The sequence below is a fragment of the Trachemys scripta genome, chromosome 2, assembly GCF_013100865.1.
Source record: "Trachemys scripta elegans isolate TJP31775 chromosome 2, CAS_Tse_1.0, whole genome shotgun sequence".
In the NCBI taxonomy this organism is placed as follows: Eukaryota; Metazoa; Chordata; order Testudines; family Emydidae; genus Trachemys; species Trachemys scripta.
Window position 1 is genome coordinate 18,131,115 of NC_048299.1, and position 19,163 is coordinate 18,150,277.

Sequence of the window (19,163 nt, forward strand, 5' to 3'; positions counted from 1 at the left end):
GATAAAGCGTGACTACACTGCCCACGTCACAGCATTGCCACGGCCGTGCTGTAACGTGGGCAGTGTAGACATACCCTCAGAAGCTTGTCTCTTTCACCAATGGAAGTTGGTCTAATAAAAGATATTGTCTCTATAATATCCTGGGAGCAGCACAGCTACAACTACACTGCAAACAATAGGTATTCTTACTGACTTTTAATAGAGTATTGGGCATCAGGAATGCAAGATATTCAGGTAATCATTGCACTAGTAATGCTATATAGTAAAATCTGTTCATTGAAATCAATTCTTGCAAAAATTTCCATGTTCCAGAATAAGGTTGTATCTGCGTTATTTGCTTTGAAATGCCTTCCCTTGTATCTGGATATATCCATAAAATTTTTTGTATAAACCAAACATGCTTCTACTGTATTTATGGCTGAGAAAGCAATTGTAATCTTATAATTGCAGTGGTTTGTAAAACTATCCCTAAAATTATCGCTTGACCTGAAATTGCTTATTATTTGTTTTCAGCCCATCATTTAATCATATAGTTTGAGCTATAAGACATTTCAGCTATGCAATCTTAACTTTCAGTTAATGGGTTTTTGTTTTTAAATCATTGATATCAGCACAAGTCCTATTTCTCCATCCCCCTTCCCCCCCACCCCCCGCCATCACCATCATAAGCCATGACTCCTGCAGAACCCCTGGAATGCCCCCTTAACTTCAAGAGGGTATCTGACATCCTCTGAGTCTGTGGAGGTTGGCTCCAAATGTATGAAATTTGAATCGAGGACTGTATTGTTGCATCCCTTCTTGCACCATGCAGTACTGAAACTTATACAAAGACTTGTACAAGGCTTTAGAGATGAACAGTCACTCCCTGCCACATGAATGTTCTGTGGTGGTGGTGTGTCCCTAACTCACTATATGCTGTTTGAGGGTACAGGCTAAAGGGGTCATATGGTCCAATACAATATATCTGACAGCTTGGAAAGCTCACTCTAGGAGACAAAGTGGTGTCTGTCCTAAGATTTTTTTTCCCACCCGCAGTCCACATTGGGCAGGGAAGGGAGGAAAAGGAGGTAGCTTTCTCTACTGCAGTTATGGGAGTAGGGTCAAACTCCCTCCATCCTCAGACTAGCAATCTGGGCACATGGTGCTGTTCTCTCAGCAGAATTGAGCTAAAGAGCCATCAAAACAGAAACAGGATTTTCCTTTAAGTAGGAGATACCTAGTTGTGTGTCCTTTATTTCTTTCCCCTGCTACCTTTCCCTTCTTGTGCTGTGCTTAGGGTGACCAGATGTCCCGATTTTATAGGGACAGTCCCGATTTTGGGGTCTTTTTCTTATATAGGCTCCTATTACCCCCCACTCTCTGTCCCGATTTTTCACACTTGCTGTCTGGTCACCCTAGGTGCAGCAGGGGATAGCTATGTGACTGCACAGGTGGTGAAAGGAAAGAGGAGAGCACTCAGAATAGGCAGTAGTGCTGCCCAAGGGGAGGGAAACTGAGGCCTGGTCTATACTAGGAAATTAGGGTCGGAGTGCATGGGTTGAGAAAAATTAGATCCAACCCCTGGTGTTGGCAGTGTTACGTCGATGGGAGAATTCTACCGCCTCTCATGGAGGTGAATACCTGCGCTGATGGGAGAACCCTTCCCGTCTGTGTATGCGGTATCTTCACTGAAGCGTGCCACTGCAGCATTTTAACTGTGCATAAGCCCTGATTTATATGAACTATTACTTTTCCATCTCTGGCAGCTGTATTACTGTTACCCTTGGGGTGAACGCTTTTGCTGCTTTTCCCTCCAACTTCCACTCAAAGCCCTTCCAGGCTGGGGCCAACTTGGTGTACAAACAGCATACAAATCTGTTTAGATCTTGTGGTCCCAAATTTTGCAAAAGTAGATCCCTTTTAAGATAACTTGTAGAATTGTAACATGGTAAAGGAAAAAGTTTTTAAAAGTAAAACACCCCTCCAAAAACATTTTTCAATCAAAATGTTCAGCAAATCAGTAATGGTGCATTTCAAGTAAATACAATTTAAAACATCATATTTGTGAATAAACTTGTTTTCCTACTTTCTCACCAAATCTCGAGTTGGAGATTAACTGTTTTTAGGTGGTTGTGATATCAACTGTTGCAAATTAAACATCAAAACTTAAATTCTAGCCTTAGCTCATAAGAAGAATCTGAGTTTTCAAACAATTTCTTAAATACTGTTTTTAGGTTCACACAAATTCTGTTACTGATATAAAAGAATTTTTTTAAACCTCCACAGGTCACCTTTAAAAGACAGTTCTTGACTGTATAAATTGTATTTTTTTTTTCTGAATGGAAACTTAAATCTACCATAATTAATACAACAATCTAAATTCAAATTGCTTGTTTCTTGTCTACATTAATATAGTAATAAAAATGATTTAGTAGCTTTCTTGGAGGTATTAGAAAGCAGATGCAGTTGAAGTCATTTTGTGTATTTTTGTTAGTCTGGGAATTAAAATTGAATCCAGTCTGCTTGGTTACCATGCAGGACTTCTGCCAGCCTAACCTGTTAGACCATCTGGTTGGTTTGATTCCCCTGGTCAAATAATCTGCAGCTGGTGATAAGCTGTGGTACAGTATGCATTATGAGTTTATGGCATGCAGTCAAGTTGATGTGTGAGCTATATTTTTGTTCAATAATTTAGAGTACATGTATTTGTCTGCTCCATTGTACTAAATCCTCACAAATGTAGTTAATTGGTATATTTTCAACTTTGGTCTGAATCTTTTTTCCCCCTTCCACTGCAGTTCTCAAGGTGTCACAGTTAGTCTTAATGCTACATCTGGCATGGTTACATCATATGACTACTCTGAGAACGCTAATGATCATTCGATAGAACATGAGTCGGAATATGACCAAGGGGAGGACGAAATAGCTTATGACAAATCGGATGAACCTGAAGTATACTCTCAAGAGTACACAGGGGAAGGACAGTATGAAGGCAATGATGCTGAGCTGACAGAAGACCAAATAGAATATGTGGAAGAACAGGGAGAGGAAGAAATTTACAATGATGAAGTGCTAGACCTTGAAATCAATGAACCTCTAGATGAATTTCCAGTGAGTTTCTTTCTATTGTATCTCCAAAGATCACATTGCTTCACGTGCATCGGTTTTTAGACTGATTTGAAATCTGTTTACTTCCCTAGGGAGGGGGGGAAATTAGACCTATTATCACTGTCTGCCAGTTTCTTTATCTAGGCTGTGACAAAGTTTGTGTTGACAGCTTGTTTGGCGGTAGGTAATGCTCCTTTGTCATGCTGGAAGGCAGTTGAGAACCATGACCTTGAGGGTTGTATCCTTAAGGAAGAAAACAGCTTTGTGTGGTGGAGATACACTGCCAATTGTTAGAAGTACTTAATGCAAAAGCTTTTATCCAGGCTTTAGACAAGATCTGATAAAGTCCTTCCAAGGTGAAAAGATTATTGACCTGCTAAAGACATCTTTAAGGTGCTAATATTCCAAAGTGATTGATGTCCTGCTCATTCATCCTTTTTGTAACTGAGAACTGTCTAAATCTGAATAAAGAGATTGGAGTTAGTTCAGAAAATGTCACATGCATAATTTGATATCTTTTAAGCAGCATACAGAAGAGCATGTACTGATTTTAATTGCAAGTAAATATATTCCATAATCACAGTTTAAACTTCATGCATTTAGTAAGAAAAAAAATCTGCTTAAAATATCAGCTGACATATTCTGAAAAGTTTTTTGCTTTCTTTTTTATTCATGTTTGTACAGCATCTAGCATAATAGATGCTTGATCCTTGTTTGGGCCTTCTAGACAACACTTACATACAAATGAATAATAGCTGTATACAATTAGTAGAATAACTTTTTAAAGAATAATGGAATATTTTATTTTTCCCTTTTTAAAATAAAGATGGCTATTGTCAATATAGTGCCATGGAGCAGATGGCACTTCAGACAAGCAAATATTCCAGATTTACCTCCAAAGAATTTAAAATCTAAGGGCCTGATCCTCATCCCACTGAAATTAATGGGATATTGGTTGTGGCATCAGCTGGATCACACCATATTAGTTATCTGTGTTGCTGTACAATGTTATTAATATAATATTGTCAGCATTAAAGCCACTACAACTGTCCTAAAAACCCTGCTAGATTAACTACCACGTGTAATAGAAAATCACAGTAATAGCCTGGATTTTGATGAAACCTGTTTTCAATTGCTGTAACCTATACGTGTATAGTTCTGAACTTTTACACATGTGGCCCTTCCTTGTAACTTCCTTTTATAATTGTTTTAGGATGAAGATTATATACAGTCATATAATGAACAACAAGGGATGGAAGAACAGGAAGAATATGTAGCTGAAGAAGAATTGGAGGAGGTTGCTGATTCCCAAACACCTACAAATGAATCAGAAGAGGTATGTCGTGCACCTTACAGAAATCTTGACAGTTACTTATTGCAGTATTTATAATAATTTAGAATTGTTCAAATTGCTGGCTAAGAATTAATGCCAATTGGCTGCAAGCTGGCTAAATGCCAACAATTCTTGAAAAAAGAAGAACAGGAGTACTTGTGGCACCTTAGAGACTAACAAATTTATTAGAGCATAAGCTTTTGTGGACTACAGCCCACTTCTTCGGATGCATATGCTCTAATAAATTTGTTAGTCTCTAAGGTGCCACAAGTACTCCTGTTCTTCTTTTTGCGGATACAGACTAACACGGCTGCTACTCTGAAACAATTCTTGAAATCATCACTTTGTTTTTAGGATTTATGGTATGTTGTAGAAATGTTTTACTGTCCTTTGCTAGTTTTGCTAGCATCTGTGTTCACTTTTTTCTAATGAAAGTGTTGGATTTATTTTTTTTCCCTGAAAACCCGAAGGCAACAAATAAGGGTGAAGGGCATATTTCCTTTAATGTTTACACAACTGGAATTTTTAGGTGGGAGAATGATAATTCTGCACGGTATCTGTGATTTTATACATACAGTAGAACCTCAGAGTTACAAACATCAGAGTTATGAACTTAGTAATCAACCCCACACCTCATTTGGAACCAGAGGTATGCAATCGGGCAGCAGAGACCAAAAAAAGCCAGTACTGTTAGATGTAAACTACTAAAAAAAAGGGGAAAGTGTAAAAAAAAAAAAAAAAAAAATTATTTGACAAGGTAAGGAAACTTTCTTTGCTTGTTTCATTTAAATTAAGATGGTTAAAATCTGAATTTTTCTTCTGCATAGTAAAGTTTCAAAGCTGTATTAAGTCAATGTTCAGTTGTAACCTTTTTAAAGAACAAACATAATGTTTTGTTCAGAGTTACGAACAACCTCCATTCCCAAGGTGTTTGTAATGCTGAGGTTCTACTGGATATCCTAGTAACTGTAATGTGACACCTCCGTGCCCAAATGAATATATTGGGGTCAAGATGGTAATATTTTCAAAAGTGCCTAAGTCCTATATTCAAAGGAAATGTAAGCATTTAAAAGCCTAAGAGTCATTGAAAGTCAAAAAGACAAAGACCCATCTGGTGCCTTATTTGGGAGCATCTTGTGCGTGGGTCTGAAAATTCTACAAGCTTCTCCTTGCAGTTTTCTCTTAATTCTTCCATCAGGAAAGACAGCGAGGTCCCTTGTTCCCTTCTTACAGAATTAGACAGAGGCTTGATGCCAAAACCCACAGGTATTTGCTCACTGGCTACAGTAGGAAGGGGTTGTACTTGACTCTTCAGCATTAACTTGCAACAGATTCCTGGTGGGGGTAGTAAGGAGATTTGTTGTCTACCGCCTGCCCAGGAATCTGCTGCAGTATTACTTTTATCTCAAAGTTTAATTTATAGGATCTATTGGAATACTCGTTGAGGTGGAATGGCTGAATATTGGGTCTTGTGTATGCTAAAATGCTTAGTTGACCCAGCTATGTGCTCCGGAGTGTGGAAAATCCACACCCCTAAGGGATGTAGTTAAGCCAACCTGATCTGGTGTAGACGGCGCTAATTCAGAAGAATTCTTTGGTCGACCTAGCTACTGCCTCTTGGCTATATATATATATATATATACGTTGAAGTTATGCCTCTGGAGCAATTCACGTAGGTAAGCCCTTGGTTCCCTCTCCAGAGTACAAATCCATCAGCGAGTTCAACCCCAAGAGGTTCAAAAAGTGGCATTTTTGTTTGTATCCTCACTCAATTTTAGAATTTTTCAGTCTCTAGTTGTATCAAATAAACAAACTACACTGGAATAATCTTCTTTGGTAGATTAATATTTAATAAACATTTTAAAGTCTTAGTAATGTTTTATAGATCCATTTAGTAATACTTCATTTTGTGCATTTGTTGGCCTATAAACACCCTCTTTCTGGTACTCTGCTGTACTTTGACTATCCAGAGCCAAGGTCTGTGTATTGACTGATGAAAGCACAGTCCATCATGTTATTACTTAAAACAGATCATTGTATGTAATTAACACCCTGACAAGTATTAAAAAAAAATTGTTGTGGAGCAGAAACCTAAAATGTACTGGGTAATTTGACCTTAGTGGGACTGTGAAAATGCCAGTCTCTAAACTCGCATAATTTTCAGTCGTTCTACAGTTTGAAACTACACCTTTTCAGCACATTGAACTCTTGAATTCTGCAGCTTTCTTTCTTACTATTAAATATTCTGGAGGTCAGAACAGAAACTGTACTCTGCACCCTGATGAAGCGACCCTTCTCTTTAGGACCACCAGAGTGTAGTTGTGGGTAAATAGTTTGATGCTAACAGATTCCATCTTATGTGCAATATGACTCTACTTCAACATTTTGTTGCAAAGTTATAAAAATTCATAGAGGAAAAATGAGATTACTTCTGAAGTAATCTCAGTAGTAATTCTTTCAGAGATTCTTCTGGACAGCTAAAGAAGACTCAGAGGCTGAGCAAAATCAGATCAGTCATCATGAGTTTACAGTTTGAGACCTTAGAGGAGTTGGTTTGCTGTTAGGCATATGTCGTAGACTCCTTTCCAGGAACAGCAGAAAAATTTAACCAGCTCGAACCCACTGGGAAAATGAGACAAATTGTATAACCAGAAGACATAATTACTAAGCTTGCATATATACACCCTGTATATACTTTATTATCTACTTTTTCCATCAACTCAAATCCTTGGAGATTCTTTTTAGTCATTGATTTAAAGCAGATGTTGTCAGCCTATGTATGCCCAAACTTTGACCTACCTTAAAGCTGACTGTACTTGCCCTGTAGCCTATATTTTGAAAGAGAAACTTCAGACTGCCTCAGATTTATAATTTGAGCACTGCCTGCCTGCAGTTTTTCAGTAAAAGCAATTTACTAATGAGCTTTGTTCCTTTTATTCAAAGGAGACTCAATAAATTCATGATGTGTGGTGTTGTATGGCTGTGATCTTAGCTGTTTATGTTCTTGCTATTGACGAAAATGTCAACAGTATTTGATCTTCATTATCAGCTTGAAAATGCAGTGCAATCAAAAGTGTTGGTAACTGAGATCCACCTCTTAGGTAAAGAAAACATTGTTTTGTTTGTCCAGCCCATTACTAGCCTTCCTCTCCCTGGGAATGGAGATCCTCCCCATTCCTGAACAAAGCTGGAATATTCATTTCTGTCACATTTCCCCTGCCTTTCCTCTCCCACAATCATTGCCCCACTTCCTGGTTGTAATCTGCTGGGTAGAACGTGCTTGTGCTCATCAGTGTGGCTCCTATAGCATCTGGAGATTCTGCTTTTTAGCAGAATGACAGTATCCTAGTGACAAAGCAGACAGAGACAAAGCAGAAGTTAAATGCATCTCTCCAGCATGGCGTGGAGTATTAATGCTAAGCCTTCCACATTTTTGTATGTGATTGAATAATAGATGGATTGTGCTTTGACCTCTGTTAGTCTGATACCTGAACCCTCAGCTTCAAGCTCTCATTCACTGAAGCAACTGAATTCTTCATGTTGATGGAGACATTATGTGTATGGAGACATCTCCATCATGTTGATGGAGAATAAGTTTTGGATGACAGTTATTTATTTTTCTCTGCATAATCCTTCCAACCCCATTTGGGGAGGCATATCATTCTGTTCATGGTAATTAGTTTGTGATTTGGGACAGAAATACTGTTGAATCCTGAAGTGTAGTCCAGCTGTGGTGTTCTACAAAATGCTACTCTCATTGTGTTTGTGGCCAGTCCCTACAAAACTAAAGGTTTCTTTGCTTTTTGAATTGGAGTTTTGTTATCTTTTGGAAACACTTAGATTATCACTATATTGTAATATTCTTTTATTATAGTGTGCCTCAGGGCACTACTCATAGACTAGGATCCCACAGTGCTAGGTGCTGTACAAACACAGAACAAAAAGATGGTCCCTGCCCCACAGTCCATATAAAATAGCCCTGCTGGTAAGATTGATTTTGTGATAAGGAACTTCATGTAAACAAATTCTATTTGAATGAAATCTAATGCTCTCTTGTAAGAATAAAATCAGAATATATATTAACTTTCATCTTGAAATACATATTACCCATAAACTCTGTATGTAAATACTCTATGAACATTCATTTTGTTTTAAAAAATAATTTCACTGCACGTGCAATTATATATTTGGTGTAAAAGATAAAAGGGAGATGATAGCTGCTAAAAACAAACTGCAACTGTATTTTTCTGGAAGTAATCCCTAGAGATTCCCACTCCTGGGTTTCTAGACACAGATGTGAGATTCAATAACTGCCTAGAATTCAAAAAGTTAGAACTTTTGGAGGAGTCACTCATCATAAGACCCTAGTGTATACCCAGAATATCATGTTCCTTGTCAGTTACTTTTCAGACTTAAAAAAGCTAATACAGTTCCAGCTCTCATAGGGAGTTTTTTTGTTTTTTTGTGTGTCTCTAAAACTTCTGCATTTACTGAGTTTTAATTACAGGGAAGTATATTTCCTTTTGCTAAAGTGGGATTTCCTTTTTGTCCTAGCATTCTTTCTTAATTTAAAAAGGTGGGGGGGGGGATTGGCACAAGGAACTTAAATTGGGAATAAGATGTCATATTTTGGAAATGTATTTTAAACATAACTAGGGATATCCTGTTTATATTTGCTTGTGGGATCATGTTTGCTGCTCTAAGCAAATGAGGAATCACTGAATATATGATATCAAATATACAACACTGGACTCTGGCTTTTACAAGTCGTCCATGAATAGTGAACCTCATTAATTTTCACTGGATAGATGCCATCGTGAGAGAGGCTGCTCTGTGGTGAAGGTTTTATAGATCCAACTCTTCTATATTACAAAGTACATTCACATTTTTAATGGGTTAGCGAATCCCCCGCCCCAAACCTAGACTTTCCCTGGGCAAACTTTGTGCCCCTTGCTTACACGGAATAAATATTGCTATAGTTTATTTGTATTGTAGTGTCCAGGGGCCAGCCAAGAACCATTTTGTTAGGCAGTGTATAAATATAGAATAATAAGTTCCTGCATCGAAGAGCTTACAATCTAAATAGACAAGGTTGACTCAGGGTAGAGGAAAGGTTGTAACATATAGAGGGAACACAGTGATTGCTTGCAAATCTCATGCAATTGCCTTGATTTAAAAAAAAAAAATCTGTGGGGTTTTGTTAAGAATTAGCTAAATAGAGAGCAAGGAAGTGAGAAGGGCAGTAGAAGGAAGCGCAGTAAGCCAGATAAGATGAGAGAAGAGGGAAGGAAGGGAAGTGGGGAAGCATGGAGTACAGCTACAGAGAAGATTGTGTGTGTGTGTGTGTGTGTGTTGTGAGAGGGTTTGAAGCCAATAGCTAACTGACACAGGAGAGAGAGAGAAAGTACAGTAGAACCTCGGTTACAAACTGACCAATCAACCACACACCTCATTTGGAACCGGAAGTATGCAATCAGCCAGCAGTAGAGACACAGACGTACAAAAAGGCAAATAGAGTACAGTCCTGTGTTAAACGTAAACTACTAAAAAAAAAAAAAGAGAGGAAAGCAGCATTTTTCTTCTGCATAGTAAAGTTTCAAAGCTGTATTAAGTCAATGTTCAGTTGTAAACTTTTGAAAGAACCATATGTTTTGTTCAGAGTTACGAACATTTCAGAATTATGAACAACCTTCATTTCCAAGGTGTTCGTAACTCTGAAGTTCTACTTTATCCAGAGTGATATGCTGGTATAATTTGGCTTGTAATTTTAAACTTAGTCTAATAAAAACAATTTCTGCTTAGAGTTCCATTGAGACAAGCTACAAATGTTGCTTTAGAGAATGTTTTTCCTATTAAAACAGTCATATTCAAACCTCAGTGGTTCGGGAGCCAAATTAGCCATCAGCGTTACCCAAAAAAGCCACAGTACTGTGAATTCATTGCTTCGTTTATTATAGTACTATATTTTTGTAATTAAACAGTATGACAGGAAATATTTAGTTTTTCTCTCTCTAATAACTTAGATTGGCTGATAATTAAATCAATGTTTTAATATCACGTGCTGCAAGCAGCCAGAGGGGAGACATTAAAGAGCCATTTGCGGCTCGCAAGCCTTAGTCTATATATCACTTTCTTAAAGTATGCACAGTCCAATATCCAGATGTCATGACATCAAGCTGCCAAATAGGGTTGACAGTTACTCTGAGTGTAATCTCTTACATGTTACTGTATTTCTGAAGAAGTAATAATATTGACTACTTTTACCATATTATTCAGAATGTGACCTTCCTTCCCAAATTAGAACTCATTAGTCACCTTTTTATTCATTATTCCAGTCATGTTGATGATTAGTATTTATTATATGTCTAAATTCTGCTTCAAATTGATGAGTTTCTTTTCTTGGTACAAAAGGCACATAACTTTAAAAACAATGATAATCTGTGACTCCTTTGGAAAAACACACTAAAACAAACCTCTCAGGTTGGGCATCATTAAGCCAGTTTCTCAAGGATGTCAGCACCCTGCCATTTGTGCTAAATATGACTAATTAGCAGTGGAAATAAGAATTGTGGTGTGTTTTTTTTTTTTTTTTTTTTTAAATTGGGTAAGAAACATGGGTTACTTGAGCACACAAAGGCTTTTATCCCTTTTCCGGAGGAGCTGAAAGATTTCTTCACTATGTGTGGATGAATCCATATCAGCTAAACTGGAAGAATTCCTCATATTGAATTTAACAATGAGGTTGACAAAAGGTATTTTGGTGTATACATGAATTTCCTTGAATATTAGACTCTTTGTATTCATCCATCGAAAACTGGAGGATATTTGTACTGGCGTTGATGAAGAATTGCAATTTAATCATTCATTTCCTGGAGAGCTCCCAGAATTGTTTGTAAATAGTTGCAAATTTGAAGTCAAGGCTGCAATAATCAAAGATGTATGCCTGTTGCCGAGTGTGGATTGCTGATCTAAGCTGGGCTTTCTCTGCTCTGGAATACTTAGGTCAGAACCTAAGAATGGTTTGGCAGGGGGTCACAAATCCAAAAACCCCAGATTACTCATCAATTCCACATTTGAAAAGTAGTTTTACAGTTATCTGTTTCTGTAAAAAAAAATTATCTGATTACATGTAAAATAATGGAACACAATAATAAGTTAACAACCCTACAGCCAACATTGTAAATGGAACCCCTCGTGAATCGCATGGGCACATGCTGAAGGGTAGAAGGCTTCTTTTTGTATAACTTAACTTGCTGGACCCTTTAAACCATATATTAGGTGATGTGATTAAAATATGAACAATGCAAACATTAAGCAAGAACATTTTTCATGCAGAAGTGCTGCATAACTGCTAAGTTCCAAAGTCTCAAAATTCTGGCAGAAGAAATTGTGCTATTGTCCATCTTTACTCTCAGATGTTCTCATTGTGCAGAGTAAAGTTTACAAACTTGCTGTCCTCTCAGGACTTATGCTCAAATTTGTATACGCTTTGCCCCAAAGATTAAAGTCTATTTCTTACACACTAGAAGGAAATCTTAAAAAAAAATCTACAGAGTTGATGAAGCTCTGCACCAGAAGGATCCAGTTCCAAAATCTTACGTTTATATATGCCACCATCAAGAATGTGTAAAATAAATATTTGAAACACATTTGAAAATTGACAGGAGTAGTGTAGTCTCTCTGCCTTCATTCCCTTACCTAGAAAATGGGGATAACATTCTCTTTGTCTCCTGTATAAAGACCAGTGGTTCCCAAACTTCGTTCGCGGCTTGTTCAGGGTAAGCCCGTCGGGCCGTGAGACTCTTTGTTTACCTGAGTGTCCACAGGTACGGCCACTCACAGCTCCCAGTGGCCGCGGTTTGCCGTTCCTGGCCAAGAGTAGATAATGCCTCTATAGAATACAATTGTTGAGACACATTCATTTTTCACAGAAGCTATGTATAATTGTCTCATATGTTTCTTGTGGTATGATTTTTGTTTGCTAATAATTTGTATTTTTTACTAAAGGACAATTTTGTAAACTTGCAAGCTTTTCAACAGATACTTCCTTATTTAGTTTATTAAAATTCTACAAAACTTCATATTTCATTCCAAAATATTTAAATACAGCTGTGGCCCTGATCCTGCAATCTGATTCATGAGCATGCCCCCCACGTGGAGTCTCAAGGGTATGGGTTCCTGTAAATGGGTCAGATTGCATGATTGAGGCCTACTTCTGTAAAAACAGTGGCAAGGAAAACATATCAGGTTGGAAGAGACATGAGGGAGGGAAAATTGATGTCAATAAGACTTGTGCTGCCAAGTCACTTAGGTGCTTTTGAAAATCTCGTCCATAGATGCCTAAGTATAGACTAGGGGAACCTTACTTTAAGTTTCTATTGTTGAAAATTTTGGCCACAATCATTAGTAGAAATGCCTAAGTTTAATAGGTAACAAGAGTTTTAGAGTGCTTGGGTGAGCCTAGACATTGGGTTATATTACCTCTTACCAGAAAGTGGAGATAGGAAATTCAAAGTAACTTTTACCCCCATAAGAGAGCCAATAACAGTTGAGCAATCAGGTCATTGCTGTTAAACAGAGCAAAGATCAGGTTTCTTTTCCTTTCTTCTTTCTTTGTAAGACTATCTTGACAGTTTTAGCATTCATTGCTACCTTTTGAGGTAGGAATCACCCTGTGAGCTTATCCATCCAGATTCTAGGTTCTCTGTTTCTTTTAAAAACACAGGCATTTGGGCCTTGGTTATGGAGTTTTACAGAGATCTCCTGTGTCTTCCCTACTTAAATCACAAGAAAATGACTTGTCCAGGCAATGCAGAAAGAAAAACGAAATGCAACAGATGTGATTTAATTTGGCTGCAACTTTATTATATTAACATACCTGGAAATACCCAACAATAAATTGCATAGGGCAGGTCTTCATTAATTCTTCTCTTAATCATGTCCATCTCTTTGGAAGGGCTGCCATCAGCTTTCCTGCTTCTCAGCCTGGTCCCAGCCAGCCTGTTGCTAGGACCTAATGACCCTCCCCATGTATGAAGGTTAAGGGAGCCTGGAAAAATGGTGGGGTTGTTTCTCCACTCTACCAGATGTTAGCAGCCCCAAAGCACCTTTTTCTGGCAGCCTTAGGGGACGCCTCTTCCTAAATCCACTTCCAACTCCTGTTTATCAGGGAATCATATCCCCTTTGTAATGAAAAGAACGAGGAGTACTTGTGGCACCTTAGAGACTAACAAATGTATTTGGGCATAAGCTTTCGTGCTAAAACCCACTTCATCAGATGCATGGAGTGGAAAATACAGTAAGAAGAAATATATATCTACACACACAGAACATGAAAAGATGGGGTTGCCATACCAACTCTAACGAGACAAATCAATTAAGGTGGGCTAATGAGTACTTGCACTGGACCCCTACCAGACTTTCTACCTACATAGTTGCGATATCTTGACCTGGTCTCCATATCTATCTCACCGTGTCCCTGACCTGTTTGGGGAAGGCAAAAAACCCACCCCACCTCTGCTAGTCTAGTGGTGAGGAAAAAAATCCTCCCCAGTCTTAAAAGAACAAAGGGGAGTAGGGAAAGTCCAAAGCAGATCATAAAACATGGTCCTACTCTGACCCCATGGATAGGAGGAGGGTGCTGATGATTGGTGATCGATGGGAAAGAGTTTTGTCTGTAATGCATGGCATGTAAATATACTGTCCTCCTCCTGGTGCACATGATGGGCCAGAGGCCACTTCGTAGTCCCTCCTTGGCTCCACTCAGAAGTCTGTGTCCCTCCCTTTCTCTTTCCTTGTAATCCAGATGTAGTAGGGACCCTTAAAGGCGCTCCATCCTGATCTTCCTGTTGCCTAGACAGTCGCTGCATTCAGTTGCGGTGAGGACATTAGGCTTGATGTGTGTCGCCTGTGGAGCTAACTGGCTCCTATGAGTTCCTGCCTTGCCTCCTTTCTAATAATTACTATTTTAAGCGCCTTAATTTATAAGACAAACTCATGTCTTGCTTTAGTATGTTCTTTCTGTGTTCACCAAAGAGAAAAACATGTCATAGTTCATGTGTAGGCGCTAAAAAGATCTAAGCACTGCGTGTGAGACCCAATAAATCAGGAATCGGACTGCTAGTACGTAAAAAAACCCCAAACCCAATCTTTCATGGCAAATAATGCTATATTATAATATTTTAAATTCCAAACTATAAATCAAATTTAAGATGAATGTAACATTCTTAACTTTCTGTCCACCATCCCAGGACAGGAAAACTTTTGGGGGTGTGGGTGGGGGAGGGGGGACTGGGTGGAGGTTAGGCTGGAAAGAGACACTGACACTTGGGACATGGTCTTCTGTGAATAATAAAGGTTTGCTCCCATAAGAAGATCTCGAATGTGACTTGAGAACAAGGGCATAACATTCCATTATGCAGATTTAGTATATTAAAATTGGGTACTGCATAACAGTACATTCTTTTGATGAGATGAGAAACTGCTCAATTTAAACTTCATTTCCACTAGACTATTTTCTCATGACAAGCAAAACTGTACCTAATCAAAGGAATCTAATTTAGAAATTGTGATGTTATCTAGTCTTTATTCTTTCATGTTATTGACAATTGCTCTGAGTCATAAACACTAAGAATAATTAATTTATTCTTGTAATGTTTTTTTTGAATAATCCAGTGTTTTTTGGATACTGATGGTATCCAAACCCTGAAACTATGGAATAGTCATTTTTCTACATGTCATCACAGGATATTTGATGCGGTTTTGTTTTTTAAAAGCTGTGGACTAATCAGATTTAGTTCTGGTAGAATATTCAAAATACCCTCTTAAGCATTGAAATAACAATACAAGATATGTTCCAAGAGTTTGGCTAGAAATGTTTTACAGAAATCAGTTATACCTCAGATATGTAGCTACTGTATATTGTAACCAAACAAACCTATAAGATATGGTGAATTGCCTGCTGTTCCCAAACCGTGCACAAGAATTCTTTATAATAGCAGAATGGTACAGGCAGTGGAGCCCTTGTATAAGACATTTATTTTGTGTTTTGTTTTGTTTCCTGTCTTGATAAAGATTCTTTCAAAAATGGTAATATTTTTAGCATGTTGAAAATCTGTCTCAGGCAATGTTAGTTTGTACTCATCTTTCTCTCTTGTGATGCAGGCAGCTATTGAAACTCTGGAACTTCAGGAGGAAACAAAAGAAGAATCTGATGAAGAGGAGGAGGAGGATGAAGAATCTGGACGACTACGTTTCAAAACTGAACGAAAAGAAGGAACCATCATTAGGCTCTCAGACATAACGAGAGAGAGGAGAAACATTCCAGAAACTTTGGGTAAGATTCTGTGGCAATGGACTATAATAAATGACTATAATAAAAGAAAGGAAAAGATTGGATTACTTAAAGCCCTATTAACCAATAAATGTTATCCTTAAGGTAAAAGAATGTAGTCTGCCATAGACTCTGCTTGTCTATATCCAAGCTGTTCGCAGCTTGTTTTCCTAGTAACTTTAGTTCTCCTCCTCCTTCAGAATATCAGAAAAAGTATATGCTTTTTCAAAAGCCAATGCAATTCATTGAAGTGTTTCAGATTCCTTAAACCTGGCTGTCCTTTAAACAGGGGTGCTGGAACAATTTTTATAGAGGGAGTGCTGTGAGCCATTGAACCAAACTGAAAATCCTGTATACAATGTAAACTTCAAATCAGGGGGGGCTGCAGCACCCGTAGTTCCAGCACCTATGCCTTTAAACAGCAGTTGGCTATACACTGGGAAAATTCCACTACTGTTTTAATATTTCCACCTTTTAAATGACCCCCTCAGATTTTCATGCATGGTGTAAGGCTCACAGTTCAAGTAAACATCACACTAGTTGAAAGCAACTTTCTGGGGTACGTTGGCACACAGCATATATCCAGCTGCACTGACTGTATATTTGGCACGTGTTTCAGCATTGAAGTGGGAAAGCCATTATGTGCTCAATCCTAATAAGACTTTTTCATCAATTAGCTAATAAACTGTTGTGATGTTATGTGCGATTTCAGTGAAAAAATGATAAATTGATTTTCGGCTTCCCCTTATTTGCCCAGTTTTAGTCTGTCCAAATAAAGTCACAGTGAGGTATCTTGGAGAGGGGTTCATTTCACCAAATCTTTTTATGCTCTGGATGCTGAAATATTTGATACTGTGATATAAAAAATCCCTTGTTCTGTTGGGGATCACTGAAGCTGCTGCTCATGTTAGATTTCAGATAATGGCAGCACTTTTAGTATATATTGAGGCCACAATCAATACCAGCATCTGATGTCAGAAGTGCTTGGTATTACTGGGGTTAAATGCTAAGACACAATGATCTAGAATCAAGACTGCCCAGATTCAAAATATGGCAGTCCATGATGACGATACAGATGCTGGAACACCTTTTGAAGAAGTATTTGCCATTGCGCAGTGCTCACAGTTCTGCAGAAACTAAGTATCAATTCAAACTGTGGAAAAAGGTTTGGATGTCTTCCTGAAGAGAGTCAAGGTATGAAGCAGCTAACTTGAGAAGGAATGGAGGTAGCTCATCAGATACCATTGGTCTATAAAGCATTGAGAGCAGATGGTGCTTGCAGATCTGTATGGCTGCACTCATCAGATCTTCATAAAGACTTTCTGTAGGATGTGTGGAATATTTTTTGGAAGACTGCAGAGGCTATATTCAGAAGAGCAAAGGGCACGATCCACTTTGTTTTCTCTGGTCCCTCTTCAGGCAAAGAAGGTGGCAAGGGAACGGCCTCAGCCTGGAGGTTAGCCTAGATAGCTAGTCTGAAGTCAATAATCAGGCTGCTTCTACTTTCCTTCCAAAGAAAGCCAACGTGTCCTAAACCTCCAGGTTTTTTGAAGGGTCCCATAACAAATAGCTAGACTGCCAGTGCTTTCTTCAGAGAGCTTTTTTATGGGGGGAGAATTAAGAGCCTTTTTACCTTCAATAAACACTAGTTACTTAAGATCCAGCAAGGCAACAGATCTTGCTTCAGAGAGACTCCTCCAAATTGCCCTTCTTGAGATTCCTCTACAGTTCAACAGTAAGAGGAATAACGCTGCAAGAAATTTGATTCTTCTTGGCAAAAAGTCATTGAGTTCATGCTATTGAAAGAAGGAGGAAGGAGTTTTTATTCCAGAAATTTATTCATTCTGACAAATCCTGTCAGCAAGGACCGTGCTACAGATGTTGGCCTGATTGGCACAACAAAATTCATGGCATGTGATCCATGTCAAACCTCAGTGGATCATGAGATTTCGGTAGTTTCAAGTCAGGGGAAAACTCTTATTGAATCTGGGCAATGAATTAACTAATTAGCCATGCTTGTTTGGTATTTCGGGCAAAAATCTTTAATTAGGAAAAACTTCCAATCCACATTGTTATAGAATGATGAATGCATCCTGACTAGGATGGGAGGAGCCTCTCCAGAGGGGCTTCACGTCCAGGCGCTCCAATAATAATGTATAAGGAGTCTAGAGATGTGTGATACTGAACGCACTAAGTACCCTCAGATGTGTTTTGCCTTATCTACATACAATATGTCACTGGCTCAATTAAAGTGATTTTTTTAAATGAAATTTGTTAAACTGATGTAAACCCTTGCATAGAATTGGTTTATAGTTGCCTAGTATTAAGGTAAATGGCAGCTGTAAACAGATTTAAGTGTATCCAGGTGGTTTTGTAACAACTGTGAATGCTTAAGGAAAAAGCTTAAAGGGAAACAGTGCTTTTATATTACAGTTTTTATCAAGTTTTTGGGTTACTTGATATATCGCTCAGATACAAGCAAAGCAAGATAAAATGACTATCCAAATATGAACTAAAATAAATGGCATTTGGTTAGTTCTATTTTTGTATTTTTTTGCCAGTTGCTTTTGTTAGAACAAAATGTGATTGGTTTAATTTTTGTGTTTGTTAATGAAAGGACATACAGTAAACTACAGTAGCCGTTAAACTAACAGCAATGCAAAATTTGTCATTTGCATATAAATATCAGCTCTGCTTTTGGGATTACTGTTAATAGATATTACTGATTTAAAAATGAAACTTTGTTGCATAGCTACATCTCTTTACTTTAAAATCTGGACATAGTTGAGAAAACACTTAAAGAGAAATTAACATTTCAGTTGAAGTTACAAACGTAATTTCCATCCTGTCACATTTTGGTGACCTTTTGTGACAGCTTGTCTCTATTGGAGGGAAGCATTCTTACTTGCTGATTAAAGATGTCATTTGAAACCATTTTATTACCAGGGGTAGTGAAATTAATCTTGACACTTAGAGCCACTAGAAAAATAATTGCTGATTCACTACATTAACTGTGTATGTGTATGAAAGAGAGAACTGTGTAGTCAAGATTAGAATGTGTGTGCTTGGAAAATAAATATATAAAATGTAGAAATTATTCTCTCATGAATGATGTTGAAACTTTTCCTAAATGTTTTTTTTAACAAAGAAAATGTAATAGGTGGTTTTGAAAAGATTTTAGGGAGACATGTTAAGGAAAGGATATAAAATAAGTTTCTGAGAATACTGAATTCATCCTTTAAATAAAGCTTTTTATGTACTCATTATTACCATGTAGAATTATTGAGTGGCTGTATAGAGCTTACATTATGGATGGATGTATACAACAGACTTATTTTTCTTTAAGGAAAGAGCGGGAGATAATTACCTTATTTGTCCTGGTACAATCAAAAACCACCAGCATACTTCAAA

The 19,163-nt window shown here is 37.8% G+C and overlaps 1 protein-coding gene across 6 annotated transcripts in view; it reads left to right on the forward strand.

Annotated features, from left to right (window-relative positions):
• The window catches only part of RBM33 (RNA binding motif protein 33), a 152,089-nt gene that overhangs the window by 25,301 nt on the left and 107,625 nt on the right, over positions 1–19,163 (forward strand). For all 6 annotated transcript variants that reach the window (XM_034759993.1, XM_034759995.1, XM_034759996.1 and 3 more), the window contains 3 exons: positions 2,778–3,090; positions 4,301–4,423; positions 15,584–15,755. In XM_034759993.1, coding sequence (XP_034615884.1) covers positions 2,778–3,090; positions 4,301–4,423; positions 15,584–15,755 — 608 coding nt within the window. The remainder of the gene's footprint in view (positions 1–2,777; positions 3,091–4,300; positions 4,424–15,583; positions 15,756–19,163) is intronic.